This window comes from Mauremys reevesii, linkage group 18, assembly GCF_016161935.1.
Source record: "Mauremys reevesii isolate NIE-2019 linkage group 18, ASM1616193v1, whole genome shotgun sequence".
Taxonomy (NCBI): Eukaryota; Metazoa; Chordata; order Testudines; family Geoemydidae; genus Mauremys; species Mauremys reevesii.
This window is the reverse complement of record NC_052640.1, coordinates 17493439-17507780: the sequence shown is the minus strand read 5'-3', so window position 1 is coordinate 17507780 and position 14342 is coordinate 17493439. Positions and strand designations below refer to the sequence as shown.

Below are 14342 nucleotides of genomic sequence, written 5' to 3'. Positions count from 1 at the left end.
GCTCCATCGTGCTATGGTAATACAACACACACACAATAAAAGGTGGTTCCCTGCTCCAAACAGCTTACAGTCTCCATATGAGACAAGTGGACATAATACACTGTCTCACTGAAAATAGATTTATTTTCCTTATAAATTTCTCCATTACTCTTCATTGTACAGCGACATTGAGAACTCTTCAGAGCAATCACAGTGGCAGTACAGAGCAAGGGTTTTGCATGTCCTGCTTCAGAGTCACTGAGACTGTAAGCTCCACTGTTGACTTCCATGGAGTAGTTCCGCAGCAAACATCAGAGTAGTAATGGGTTGGTCGGAATGGGGTCTTACCTACTTGAGTCTTCGACCCAATTTTATATCAGTAGGTCATCTTTATTTTAACATTAGATTCTTCACTGAATTCTCCTTGTTTCCACATCTAGACTTCTGAGCTGAGAAGACTGAGTTAAGCCTGAGACTCCATCCTTAACCCACTGTATTGTGCATAGGATTCTTAGGGTATATAGGGTACCTTTAGCTCTGTTTAAATCCTACATCACATTTCCTGCAAAATGCAAAAATAGAACACGAAGTTTCTGATTATGTGGTTTTACTCTTTTCCCTAGGGATGGGCTGTAACGAGTGTACCCACCCAACATGCCAGCACTCGCTTAGCATGCTTGGAATCGGGCAGTGTGTGGAATGCGAGAACGGGGTTCTGGTACTAGACCCAACATCAGGTCCCAAGTGGAAGATGGCCTGCAACAAATGCAATGTGATTGTGCACTTCTTTGAGAATGCCCACAAAGTGCGAGTGTCACCAGAGACCTGCGAGTCGTGTGATGCGGCCCTCGTGGATGTGGATTTTAATAAAGCTAAGTCTCCCCTCCCTGGTGATGAGACACAGCATTCAGGCTGTGTCTTCTGTGACCCTGTGTTCCAGGACCTGGTGGAGCTTAAGCACGCTGCCACGAGGCACCCTATGCACCGTGGAGGACAGGGGAAAAGGCAGGGTCGAGGAAGAGGAAAGGGCAGGAGACCTGGAGGGAGACCCAACCCAAAGAGACCCAAGGACAAAATGGCAGCTCTGGCTGCATACTTTGTATAATGCTCACACAACAGCTATTAAAAATTAAACTTTGTATAAAATTTTGTTTTCTTCTCAGTGCATTTTAAAAATATCACTGATCACTTAAATTTTGTCTTTTTTTAGAAAAGTAAAACAGTTGGGATCTTTGTACAAAGTTAATTGTTCACATAAATGCAAATACTAAAAAAAAAATCCCCCTGGGTGACCAGTCCTGACCAACTACATGCTTCTGAATCCTTTTAAAATTTGAACTGGAGTTCATTTATCTGGGCACAGTGCATGAGGGGACGGAGGAAAATTCTGCAAACTTACCTATAAGAATTACCTGTACGTGGTAGAAAAAGACACTTAAACTCTCCCTTTGTATCATTCTCTAGTAGCTTTTGTCAGAGCTATAAGAGCTGATTAAGATCAGTAACCTTAAAATGAGGCTTTGAAAATGAGTCTCATTTGCATCTTTTTAGGCTGGGTCTTCAAAAATGAGGAATGATGATGGGCTGTTAAATTGTCAAATCAGGACCTGCAATAGGAAGAAAGCAGCACTGATCACGTCAAAGCTGTAATTACATACTATATGAGGAAAATGTTGCCCACGGATTTGTAAGGAGTATGAAGATGACGGTATGATAGTGAACATTATAGAATCATAGAAATGTAGGGCTGGAAGAGACTAAGTCATTTCATCCATCTCCCCCATGCTGAGGCAGGCTTAAATATACACCATCCCTGACAGGTGTTTGTCTAATCTGTTCTTAAAAACCTTGAAAGATGGATATTCCACAGCCTCCCTAGGTAACCTGTTCCAGTGTACTTAAAGTGTGGTGCCCAAAACTGGACATAGTATGCCTGCTGAGGCCTCACCAGTGCTGAGTAAAGTGAAACAGTTACCTCCGTGTCTTACATAAGACACTCCTGTTAATACCTCGCTAGGGGCCAAATTCTGACCCCCTGTTCTAGTCCTTTTTATGTGCTCTAGTCGCATAAAAGGGAGGAGCAGGGTCCAAGGAGCATTCCCATAGGGAGGAGGCGTGTGGGGTGGGCATATGCAGCCCTCTGCTGTCCTCTCTCATGATCCCTGGTATAGGGGCATTCCAGAAGAAGACATGGTGTGCATGAGAGGAGGAATGCTAAGAGTATTCTGGGCTCCAGCAATTCTGGACTGCAGAGCAGCTCCATAGGCAGCCAGATAAAGCTGCTGTAAAGTAGAGCAATCCGTAAGAGCTGCACTTATTTTCTGAAAGGCATAGTACAGAACCTGACCCTCGTCATGAATAATATGCCATCACCGTTTCCTGGATTTTTGTTTACTGTTGAGCTGATGATGAATAGGGTTTGTGCCATCTGTACCCTAAATGCTAGATTTACCACTGGTTAATTGAGTTCAAAAGCAGGGTGCCATCAAAATTTTATATGGAACACAGATGCTGAAGCGACGGGTGTCGGATAAATCTCTGTCTGAATAAATGTTTATAAATATATTGGGTTTTTACCATAGCTCGAAATAGGCATTTGCTCTTGTATGTTTTAAAACTGAGAACTGCATTCCAGCATGAAATACACACCCCGCAACTGGTTGCATGATTCGCTGGCAATAGAAAAATGACAAGCCGCGGCCAATGGCGCTGGAGAGCCCTGCTGTTTTTATTGGTCTGTTTTATGCATTTTCTGAACCACCGAACCCAAATAAGGGCAAGTCAATACTAGAATCGCTACAGCGGCGCAGCTGTACCAGTGTAGCCGCACCATTATAGCGCTGCTAGTGCAAACGCTATGCCACTGGGAGAGAGCATACTTACTCCACCTCCCCGAGCAGCAGTAGCTATGTTACTGAAGAGCTTCTCCCACCAGCGTAGCATTATCCACACCAGCACTTAGGTTGGTGTAACTTACGTCACTCACGGGGAGGGTTTCACACACCCGAGCGACTTAAGTTATATTGAAGTTAAGCACTAGTGTGTACAAGGCCTAAGGCAGGGGTCGGCAACCTTTCAGAAGTGCTGTGCCGAGTCTTCATTTATTCACTCTAATTTAAGGTTTTGCGTGCTGGTAACACATTTTAATGTTTTTAGAAGGTCTCTTTCTATAAGTCTATAATATATAACTAAACTATTGTTTGTATGTAAAGTAAATAAGGTTTTTAAAATGTTTAAGCAGTTTCATTTAAAATTACATTAAAATACAGAGCCCCCCAGACTGGTGGCCAGGACCCAGGCAGTGTGAGTGCCACTGGAAATCAGCTCGTGCGCTGCCTTCGGCACGCGTGCCATAAGTTACCAACCCCTGGCCTAAGGCATGATGTCACAGTCTAAACCTGTCTCTTGCATAAAGTGTTCTTTTTCTTCTATAAACACTGAATCTTAGTGGAATAAGAGCTTTAAAGCATTAAAGGGATAGCTTCTTTTCAGGCCTTAAAGTTTTTGTTTGTTTTTTCTCAGCCCCATAACAAACATTTATGTTCGTATCCATTGGGGAGCTCTCATTGACTCCGTTCTATTCTAATCCTCTCTGCTCTTCTGTGCTTCCTCCTTGAGCAGCATTCTAATGGGGCAGAATAAAATGCCTATCTGCTTTAATAGATTCCACTGTCCATGTGCTAGACTGGCAATTGGTGGTGACTCTGCTGCGGTATATGCTGTGATTGCCCCCAAAGTGTGGGATTCATATCCTCTTGGCAATCCGCCATTCCTCCTTGCTTTTGAACAATACCTGAGAACATTTTTCCCTTCCGAAATTGCTTTTATTATAACTTCTGGCCACAGATAGACAACCTTTCCCCTTCTATCTATGTAGGACCTCTATTTCTCTTGGGGCCTGATCTGTGCACACTCCAGCAGCAGAGTGCCATCACTGCCACTGACATCACAGGGGTGGGCCTCTAGTTTGTAATTTTGAGGGTGTCTTTATTCAATTTTGCTTTTAAAATATATTAATAGATTGTTCAGACTCCCAAGTGCCCGTGTCTTTATAAATGATCTTTCCTTTGAGCGTATTGGCAGGGTTTGGTCCCTGATTGCTGCAGGATGGAAATGGCCCAGCAGAGAGCAGCAAAGAATAACTAAAATGGCATGTTTGCTGTGGTGGTGTAGCCCTGTTGGTCCCAGGATATCAGAGAGACAAGGTGGGTGAAATAATACCTTTTATTGGATCAACTTCTGCTGGTGGAAGGTACAAACTTGCAAACTACACAGAGCTCTTCTTCAGGTCTGGGGAAGGAAGCAGAGTGTCTGGTGGCATGGTTATCTTCCCTGTCCTCTTCTGAGTGTGGTGAAGACTTGCACGTCAAGCTGTCACTGGCAATTGTTTTCCACAGAACAGGAGAAGGCGAGAACAGTGAGGTGACTGGGAATTTTGAGTATCTATTTAAAACAGACTGGATGAAAGGCACATTCTGGGTTGTATTTTAAAAAGCACAAAAGGGGGAGAGAATTTTGAAATGGACGAGGCCCGAGATGCATCTCTAGCATTCAGGTAAGCTTTGTCTATCTCATGCTTATGGATCTTATTGTGAAAAGTCAGATCTGTCAAGTTACAGAGGAGCTATAGCAGTGGCTCGCAAACATTTTTACTGGTGACCCCTTTGACTTCTTTCACATAGCAAGTCTCTGATTGCTACCCCCCCCTTAAATATATAAAAAGTGTTTTTAATTTATAACACCATTATAAATGCTGGAGGCAAAGCGGGGTTTGGAGTGGAGGTTGACCGCTTGTGACCCCCCATGTAATAACCGCATGACCCCCTGAGGGGTCCCGACCCCCAGTTTGAGAACCCCTGAGCTATAGCTTATAAAATTGATCTCTTCTACCCTTGCATTACTTTCCTAGGGTAAACTCATTGTGAGGATAACTTGTGTGTATTATTTGAAACCTTTCCTTTAAAATGCGTGGTTTGTGACTTTTCAATCTATTTTGGAAAAGGAGAAGGGGGGGAAGTGGCTGTGCGCAGGCTTCAGTTGGCTCCTGTACAATGTGTAAGACGACAAAAATAAATGATGTGACTTATAGTATTCAGCTGCAATTTTTGTCCCTGCCTGAAGAGGCACTAATGCACCCTATGGTCACAGCTGGAGTAACAATTAGGCTTCTTGGGAACATAGGTGCTATATAAGGTGGACAGGCAGTGAAAGAAAGAGGCTTAAGACAAGTGAGAGTATCAGAATCTGGACTTCAAAGAAACTGGGGACAAGAGATGATTTTATCTGAAGGGAGAAGGGATGTGATCTCTGGATGGGAAGACAGATACAATGCAGAGGACAAAGATATAATTGAATGGGTGGTAGACAGGGTAATGTTAAGGCAAGCAGCAAGAGAGGACTAATTTATTCTAAGTTTGGGCTCACTCATGTAAGTTGTTTATATCTGGGTAATTTTTGCTCTCAAAAGAAAGTGTAATGTTACTGGTGGAGGGTACTTCTAGTGTGTTCCATCCCCTACAGAGATTTAATTTGTTTGAAGTTGCCCACCTGAGAGCCTCTCAGGTTTAGAATTTACTTCCTAGATTGCTGTCTTTCCAAAATACTTTCAGGGTTTCAGGACTCAGAAACGAAATGAAAAGTGAATAAACTATACCATGATTGAAACACATACAATATGCAGGAATAGAACTTGTTCTCACAACCTCTCGCCCTCATACCTTTTCCAGAACAGCTAGAGATGGAGCCACCGACCTATCATCTAAAATCTGTGCCTTCCCCTGCATTTTGGGGGGATTGAGAATGAAATCACCAGATTCAAACCTTAAAATTTTGGGATTAGATCTAGACCTATGGAGAAGCCTGTTTTCAAATCCCGTTCAGCTGAGGCTCAAGATGACAGAACCCACTTTCACTTTCTTGGGCCCAAAGTGTGAGAAGAACATGACTCTACAAGAACAGGGCTTTGCTCATGTGGAGCAGTTTGCAGGATTGGGGTCTTAGTTGCTAATGGCCTTTTCTCTTTTCAGTGTGTATTTAAAATCTGAGGGAGCAGGGTTAGAATGAACTTGGCCCAGCTGGCTAAAAAACATAACTTGGGAGCAGAAAAGCCTTTAACAGGTGGCTAACTCAGGGCTTGATGCTGCATTATGTTGAGAAGAGCCCTAAACTCCCATTACCAGGAGCTTGGAAAGCTCAGCCCCTTGAAGAACTGAGCCCTGAACCATGTAATTTAAAGCCTGTGGTAAAGGTTATGACGACATGTGGTTCTTACGTAGCCCTTTATATTTTCAAATAACTTTACAAACTCCCTTGTGAGCTACCCACATGTAGCAATGCACAGGGTTTTAACACAAAGACCCCTCCCAATTTTGTTTCCAGAGATAGCTCTCGTGTTCCAAAATATGTGAATGTGTATTATCAGCTTTTTTTGATGGGATGGGGAAGAAACAGGAACTTAAACGGTCTTGAGTAGACATGTCTGGGAAGAATGGGGGCGGGGGGGGGGAACTCAGGGATTCAATACATTGCAGCTACATGCAGCAATACTGAAGTCCATTGAGTTCTAGTTATTGCTGAACTTGCTTAATCTATAGTCAGCTAGAAAAGCTACCCCAGCAGAGTTCCGTAATGGAGTCAACAGCCAGCACAATGGGCAGATAAACTGGTAACAATGGCCAACTCTTTTCTAAAGCTGGTATAATTGGACACAATCCTCAATTTTTATTTTACACCAGCTGAGGATTTGGCCCCATATTCTTGTTCTAAATGGTGTAGAGGTGCTGTCTGCAGTTTAGCAGCTGCCATGTTTCAACCTAGAGGTGGCTGCATTTTAGTGGTGGATGAAGTGATTGCTATGTATATAATTATAAAGCGCACAGTCAACTTGTGGAACTCCTTACTTGAGGAGGTTGTGAAGGCTAGGACTATAACAGCATTTAAAAGAGAACTGGATAAATTCATGGTGGTTAAGTCCATAAATGGCTATTAGCCAGGATGAGTAAGGAATGGTGCCCTAGCCTCTGTCAGAGGATGGAGATGGATGGCAGGAGAGAGATCACTTGATCATTGCCTGTTAGGCTCACTCCCTCTGGGGCACCTGGCATTGGCCACTGTCGGTAGACAGGATACTGGGCTAGATGGACCTTTGGTCTGACCTGGTACGGCCGTTCTTACATTCTTCTGGAAGAGGGTTGATATATAAACAGAACAGTGAATTTGGTGGTCACTTTAATAGGGTGTCTCAGTCATAGAATCCCTTCTAACTGTCTTTGAAACAATTATTGTTAATGAGGCTGTGGAAGACTTTCCCCATTTCAGAAAAATCATAGCGGGGATGGGAGGACAAATTGTGAATTCTGGTAAGTTAACAGTCATGGGGGAGCCAATATATTTCCCTTACTTGTTCTCTCACTTTTCCAGTTGGGACTTTGCAAAAGCCAGTCAGTATAAACCAATGGAGCACAGACTATATTTCCTATAAGATAGCCTTGCTTTGCTTTAACTTCCTATGGTTCTGTTTTGGCTGAATTTTAAATGAAAATTATCAAGACTGTTTCTCCTGTTCTGTTGGAGGCTCTCCAAGATGGCCAGCTTCACACTTTGAGAATTGCTGGTGTAAGGAAACTCACCTTTCAGTATTCACCCATGAAAGTTCATGCTCCAGTTCGTCTGTTAGTCTATAAGGTGCCACAGGACTCTTTGCTGCTTTCACCTTTCAGTGGCTAGGAACTCTTGGTTCTTGGGTACTGCACTCTACCCTGGCTTTCCAGCAGCCGGCTTTTTGTTCCTTCATCCTCCAAAATAGTAATTCTATGTATAAATGGGTTACGTCACTCCATTATTTTGGACTACATCTTGAAGCTACTATAGTATTTGATTTATATAGTGGATTAACTAGTTATTGCACAGTTAGGAAGTGATAAGCATAGAATCTTTTTTAATCCCTCTAGTGCAAAGGTAGTATTTCCAATAGTTCTTGGACTGAAATAATTGAATGAATTTGTCCTTCATGTCTATCAGAGAAAAACACCGGCCCTGTTGGATTTTAGTGATGTTTATTTTGGATTGGGAGGGGCTTGTGCTCTGGATACTGCACAACTTTCAAGGTGACTGTGGCTAAGAGGTAGACAAGTATGGTGTTCTGACATTTGAGCTAATCTAGCAAAAAATGAAGCAGAAATGTCTGTGTTTAACCCACAGCTCTACAAGATAGAGGCCAAGAATCCCTCTGTTAAATAGCACCATAATACAGAGCAGTTTATATGAAAGGCACTAAGCCATGGTGAGTGGCATCTAAAAGTGGAGTTGTTAAATGACATTTCAGGTTTCTCCTGCTGTAAATCAATAATTAGAATGCTCTGGATGGTTGGAATATTTGGCTTTTTACAGCTTGTGATTCAGTGACTCAATATTCATGGCTCCATTAGGTCAAACACAACACAGCACCATTTGGTATGTTATTTTGCATGCTGTGTGGTGTGCGCTGCCTATGCTGTGCTCCTCTTGGAGCTATTCAATGCTCTTGCTCAAGTTTTGCTTCTGCTTTTGTGTGCGCCTGTCGCTTGAGATTGTTGGTGGGGTTTTTTTGTTTTGCTTTTAATGTAGAATTGGAGAAGGCAGTTTTGCAAACAGGTGCTTGGCCCAACAAGAAGGTAAAACTGTTACCAGCAGCAGCTCAAAGTGCACACTGGAAACTGCTGTTGTCTATGGAGTCTGAAGATGGCTAAGGTGTGCACAGATGACATTTTGCCTTTCCTGGGGTCAAGGAGGAGAGGCTAGAATATAACTAGGATTAAGGATTTTAAGTTACAAAGAGGGAGATTTAGGCAATTAGATTTCATATCAGGGTAGACTTTCTGACGGAGCTGTTAGATTGTGTAATAGTCTCCAGAGGGAAGTGCTAAAAGGCCCATCTCTTGGGGCATAGACTAAATAGAAAACTAGAAGACCAGAGAAATAAATTCAGTCCTGCACTTGATAAAATAATAGATCTTGTCCATCTCTAGACTATATGGATCAAATCAGAAGAATGGCATTGTAGCCTAGATGCATCTGGTTCAACTCTTCTAGGTGGGTGCTTGTGATGGTTCTCAGAGTACCCAGGACCAAGTCACCTTCTTACCCTCATCTTTAGTGTGAGGTAGACTTGCCCATGGTAGCTGGGTGTTAGCTCCCTACCATCACCAACTTATTAGCCACTCAAGGGCACTCCTCTGGGCTATGCCAGCCCTGTCTTTGCCTTGCAGGTTAACAATAGGGACACCCAAATCCCTTTGAAGCATTTCCCTGTAATCCAGCTCCTGGTGTTGGCTACTCACAAAAATCCAAGGGTCCTCTGTCTCCAAAGGAGCTGTGTACCCTAGTTTACCAGTTTTCCATAAACCACCGCTCCTGTATAACACACAGCACTCGTGAGCACTTAAAATAATACAAAAGTAGGTTATTCTAAAAGAATAAAAATTCAATTAGAAACAGAGTGATGGAAACAAATGGTTACAATACAAAATGAAATAATAAAATGCGAACTAGGGCCTACAGTTACAAATAGTCATCTTTCCTATCTAATAAAGAAGGTTTTCCCCCAAAGTCCAGTATACTGCAGAGCTGTCTGGCTTCATGGGAACCAGGATCCAACCTTTCATGAAAACATCCCCACTCTAATAGATACCTCCTCAATGAATGAATCCAGAGTGCCTCTACCCACTCTGGGTTATACTAGAACAGTCTTTTTTGTCTTTATTCATAGACAGGGCCATCCCCTGTCTGTTACAATGTTCACTTTTTACCTTGAGCTAGTTTTGATTGTTGCTGTTGACTTTGATGGTTTTCCATTGACTGTCTTATGATGGGGCAATGGTAGACAATTGAGCCTTGCATTACATTGCTGGCTAACCAAGAAGGGGTGGCAACTCCCTCCTGCATGAATAGGCTATCTCGAAGCAATGTTAAAAATTATATACTACACAGGTTAAGAGAAGAGTGTCTGTACATCTGTACACAGGTTAAGAGAAGAGTGTCTGTAATCTAATGCTTAGATTATCCTCAAATACAAAGTTTGTTTTTAAAGTCATCAGATACATATAGTGCATAATCAGCAATAACCCAAATGTAGGTGTATAAATTTAAGAATACAGTTTAGGTATTAGGATCCAAGTATTCGGTACATCACTCGCAGCCTGGGTGTCTCACAAAACTTTGCTGCTGTAACTCCCAATGTGGGCCCCTCACAAGCAGCATAGAGGTCACACCCTGTGTCGGGTGTGAATACAGGGGCGCATTCAGACACATTGGATACTTTTCCATTTCTCTATCAGAGGTGCCAGTAGATGAGGATGAAATTCAAAGTAATGGTTGATGACAAGTCAACACTATTAATTAAAGTAATTAGTTACTAAAGCTGGTTCAGAAACAGGAGGGAAAATCAAACTGTGACACATGGCCAGAAAGGGTTAAACATCCTGCAAAATAAATAACCCTCAAAAGACATGTGGAGGGATAATGTTTGTGGTTTTGTGTATTTACATATGTATGAGTAGGGTAGACAATGTAATCAACAGCTCCTGTCTATGCTATATTCTGATAGTTCAGAGATCAAAAGAACATCCTAGCATTTAAATTAATTGTAAACATGAGATATCTCGGTATTCATCTCTTTGAAATATACTGTAAATGGTGGAGGAACAAGCAAATTGTCTTATGTTAATTCTATAGCTAAGTACTGGTGATAGACCTCCTTCAAAGTCATCCTAATTACCTTTTGTTCCCAGAGGAACTCCCAACTTGTCAAAGAGGACATGAAATTGTATAAAAGGTCCTTGGGTCCTGATTCTGTCATCTCAGATCTGCTTGAGGCTTCATACAGGGGAAGCTTAGGCAAAAGGACTTAGCTAGAACACCCTGCAATGACATTGGACTATAACCTATGAACTATTTCCGAAAGAACTCTTTGCAACTACAAAGCTCACCATCTCTGCTATGAATCTGAACCTCAATGAATTGAACTCGTCTATATGTATATTGATCTTTTAACCATACTCTCTCGTTTTTTAATAAATTTTAGTTTAGTTAATAAGAATTGGCTGTAGCATGTATTTGGGTAAGATCTGAAACATTCATTAATCTGCGAGGTAATGTGTCTGATCCTTTGGATGAAATAAGATTTTCAGGCATCTTCATTGTATTTGACTTAAGTACCTGGATGGAGGCCTGAGGCTGGATCATTTTAAGGTAACTGTGTTGTTCTGACTTCTGAGTAACCAGTGAGGTAATTAAGAAGCTGTTTTATGCTGTCTTGGTAAATCTAAGTATTGGAATATCCACCAGCTTTTTGGGGATTGTCTGCCCCATTCTTTGCAGTTTACCCTAATTGAGTGACTACAGCTGGCCCCCACTGGGACCCTGATCACATAAACCTTTTAAAAATAGTTTTGCAAAAATAATTTCAAACTTTGAAAATTTTTTGATCACCTCAGCTGATTTAAAAAAAAATCCTGAAAGATTAATAAATGTTTCTTCTTTTTTGTTCAAATTTTGAGTTTTTTTTAAGTTGTTTGACATTATTACTATAGACTAGATCTGCTGCTGCCCCTTCTGTTGGACTACTTAATAGGATTTTGGAATAGGTTTAAAGTGTGCTAATTCCTAGTCACACTGCCGTCATTAACATAGTAGGGGAGAGGAGACAAATGGCAGAAACATGGAAATGCAGGGGATCAAGTGGTTCATTGATGGAATACATAGGACTGAGTTGCTTATGCTCCAATCTTGCGAAGACTTATGCACGTGCTTACATTTATATGGTGACTAGTTCCATTAATCTCAGTGGAACTCATGCTTAAAGTTAAACAGATGTGTAAGGCTGTGCAGCAGGGGTACTTTATTTCCTTGAAGATGTGGCAGATATCCATTTTGAAAAGAATCACTTGTGGGGAAGGAACCCGCTATAGCTGAGAATGTGAGTGTTCTTAAAGCCAAGGTTTATCATTTCAGGGGGAATGGAAGCCAAAGTTGGGATATGAACATCAGGGCTTGAAAAACTTCCATAACACCTACAGTGCCAATAACTAAGTGTAGGTGAAAAATACCTATGCTGCCTCTAACCCACAAAACTATGCACCCCCCGAGCCATACATATTTAGTTTACACTGGCATGTCTTAACTCCCACTCCTAAATCATTAGTAACTTCTGTCCCTCTAACCTGATGGATGTACCTGCCAGTTACAGTGTGTTAAGGGTGAGGGTAAATGGCTCCCTGCACCAGGCCCTGTGCTCTAGCGTGGGAGCGTCTGCCTTGCAGGGTTAACCAAAACTCTGTTGTACTGCAGTATCACTAGGCTTAGGGGAAGATTCTTACTTTAGAATGAGGTCATAAGGGAATCTTGTCCCCTTGGCTCCTCAACTGAGCACATGCATCAAATGTCTGAAGCTGCTCTGCATGCCTACGAAGCAGGATTGCTGTGGTAATACCTCAGCAGCGGAGCTAAGGAACCAGAATTTGTAGCCTGTGGACAATTTCCCATCTCTAAAATGAATGGGCCATTACACAAAGTAAAACTATTTCCCCATTCTTATTCCCCACCCACCCACCACCCCACACATACAGGGCTTGGCTACACTGGCGCTTTACAGCGCTGCAACTCTCGCTCAGGGGTGTTAAAAAACACCCCCCTGAGCACAGCAAGTTACAGCGCTGTAAAGCGCCAGTGTAAACAGTGCCCCAGCGCTGGGAGCGCGGCTCCCAGCACGGCTCCCAGCACTGTAAGCTAATCCCCACAGGGAGGTGGAGTACCTGCAGCACTGGGAGAGCTCTCTCTCAGCGCTGGCACTGGGACCACACTTGCACTTCAAAGCGCTGCTGCGGGAGCGCTGTACAGCTCTAAGTGTAGCCATACCCACAGACACAGTTCCTTACATCTCCTTGTCAATTGCTGGAAATGGGCCATTTTCATTACCACTACAAACAGTTCTTTTTCTCTCCTGCTGATAATAGCTCACCTTAACTGATCACTCTCCTTATAGTGTGTATGGTAACACCCATTGTTTCATGTTCTCTGTGTGTATATATATCTTCCTACTGTATTTTCCACTACATGTATCCGATGAAGTGGGCTGCAGCTCACGAAAGCTTATGCTCAGATAAATTTGTTAGTCTCGAAGGTGCCACACGTACTCCTGTTCTTTTTGCAGATACCTGGCTGCTACTCTGAAACCTGTCATCTCCAAAAGGAATTTCAAAAGGAGCAGGGCAGCCTCAGGAGCACCTGTTGAGGCTCTGGGCATGCGCAGGCAGGAGCCCAAGGGGGCAGTTGGCTGGCCTGCTTTCCGGTGAAACATTTGACCCAATCATATGCTCTGTGCTAGAGAATCAGCGTTTTCCAGTGGAAAAGTGTCAGGTGGCTGTGTGAAGCATTTAAAAAATCCTTTGCAATATTTTGTTTCTTTGATAGAAAAATTGAAAATGGTGGTGGTGGGGAAAGTTCTCGAGGTCACCCCCCTGGCTCTCCCTAGGCTTAATTTGTAATGAAAGAGGCAGGGCCGACTTTAGGCACCGCGGGGCTCAATTCGGCAGAGGGACCGTTCTCTGCTGCAGCAATTGAGCTGCTGCCAAAGACAGTGGCGGGACTTCGAAGGCAGCTCCTTTGGGATGTTGCGGGGCCCAGTTCCGGGGAATCGGCCGAATCGCCCTCAAGCCGGCCCTGGTTCAAAGAGGTGCTGGGGCTCAAGCCATTTTTTACGTTTATAACTGGCGCAGCAGGCCCAGCGGCGTGTGTGTGTGTGGCGGGGGCTGTGACCAGCCCAGCCCAGCGGTGCTGGGGCTCATCCATGGCAAGCCAGGCTGCCCCAAATTGAGCACTGGCCTTGGCTGAACTGCAGCGGGCAGCTCCCTGTGTAAACACCCCTCCCAGTGAAGCCAGAGCCCTCCCCACCCCCACTTCGCGCCCATTCAGCAGCTCCCGCCCTGCTCCCGACACCCCCCACCCCCGGCCGGATGGCTCCTGGCCCCGCCCCCTGCAGCTGGTCCCTCCCTGTTACCTTTACAGCCGCCGTCTCGGGCGGTTGGTGGCCTCGCCCCGCACCCCACCCCCCCTGCGGCGCGTGGCGCGCCCCGCTCCAGGCAAGGCGGCTGCCGCGCCCGCCGGGCCGTACCAACGTGGCTGCCGCGCCCGCCGGGCCGTACCAACGCGGCCATGGCCTTGCCCGCGGAGGCGGCCCGGGGTGTCCTGGGCTCCCTCCTGCGGGACTTCCCGTCCCCGCTGGGCCCGGAGGATCCCCTGCCCTGGAGCGCGCAGGGCAGCGCCGCCCTCAGCAGGGCCGAGGCGCCGGGGGAGCTGGCGGAGCTGGCCAGGCGCTTCCTGGGCGGCAG

General features: G+C 44.3%; 2 protein-coding genes and 1 long non-coding RNA gene across 7 annotated transcripts in view; 2 read left to right on the top strand and 1 right to left on the bottom strand.

The window, feature by feature from the left end:
• The window catches only part of TOP3B (DNA topoisomerase III beta), a 23769-nt gene extending 22543 nt beyond the window's left edge, over nt 1–1226 (top strand). For 2 of the 3 annotated variants that reach the window (XM_039504932.1, XM_039504933.1), the window contains exon 17: nt 603–1084. In XM_039504932.1, coding sequence (XP_039360866.1) covers nt 603–1084 — 482 coding nt within the window. Of the gene's footprint in view, nt 1–602 lie in introns of all 3 variants that reach the window. The other variant, XM_039504931.1, reaches the window with a different exon arrangement.
• LOC120386095 overlaps nt 1–14066 on the bottom strand; it is a 22669-nt gene extending 8603 nt beyond the window's left edge. For 2 of the 3 annotated variants that reach the window (XR_005589524.1, XR_005589522.1), the window contains exons 1-3: nt 14012–14066; nt 1379–1586; nt 328–541 (exon numbers count right to left, since the gene is read on the bottom strand). This is a non-coding gene — a long non-coding RNA (uncharacterized LOC120386095). Of the gene's footprint in view, nt 1–327; nt 542–1378; nt 1587–9296; nt 9399–14011 lie in introns of those variants that run through there. The other variant, XR_005589523.1, reaches the window with a different exon arrangement.
• Nucleotides 14062–14342, top strand: part of PPM1F (protein phosphatase, Mg2+/Mn2+ dependent 1F) — a 28379-nt gene continuing 28098 nt past the window's right edge. The window contains exon 1 of the mRNA XM_039504934.1: nt 14062–14342. Coding sequence (XP_039360868.1) covers nt 14167–14342 — 176 coding nt within the window. The 5' untranslated portion in view covers nt 14062–14166.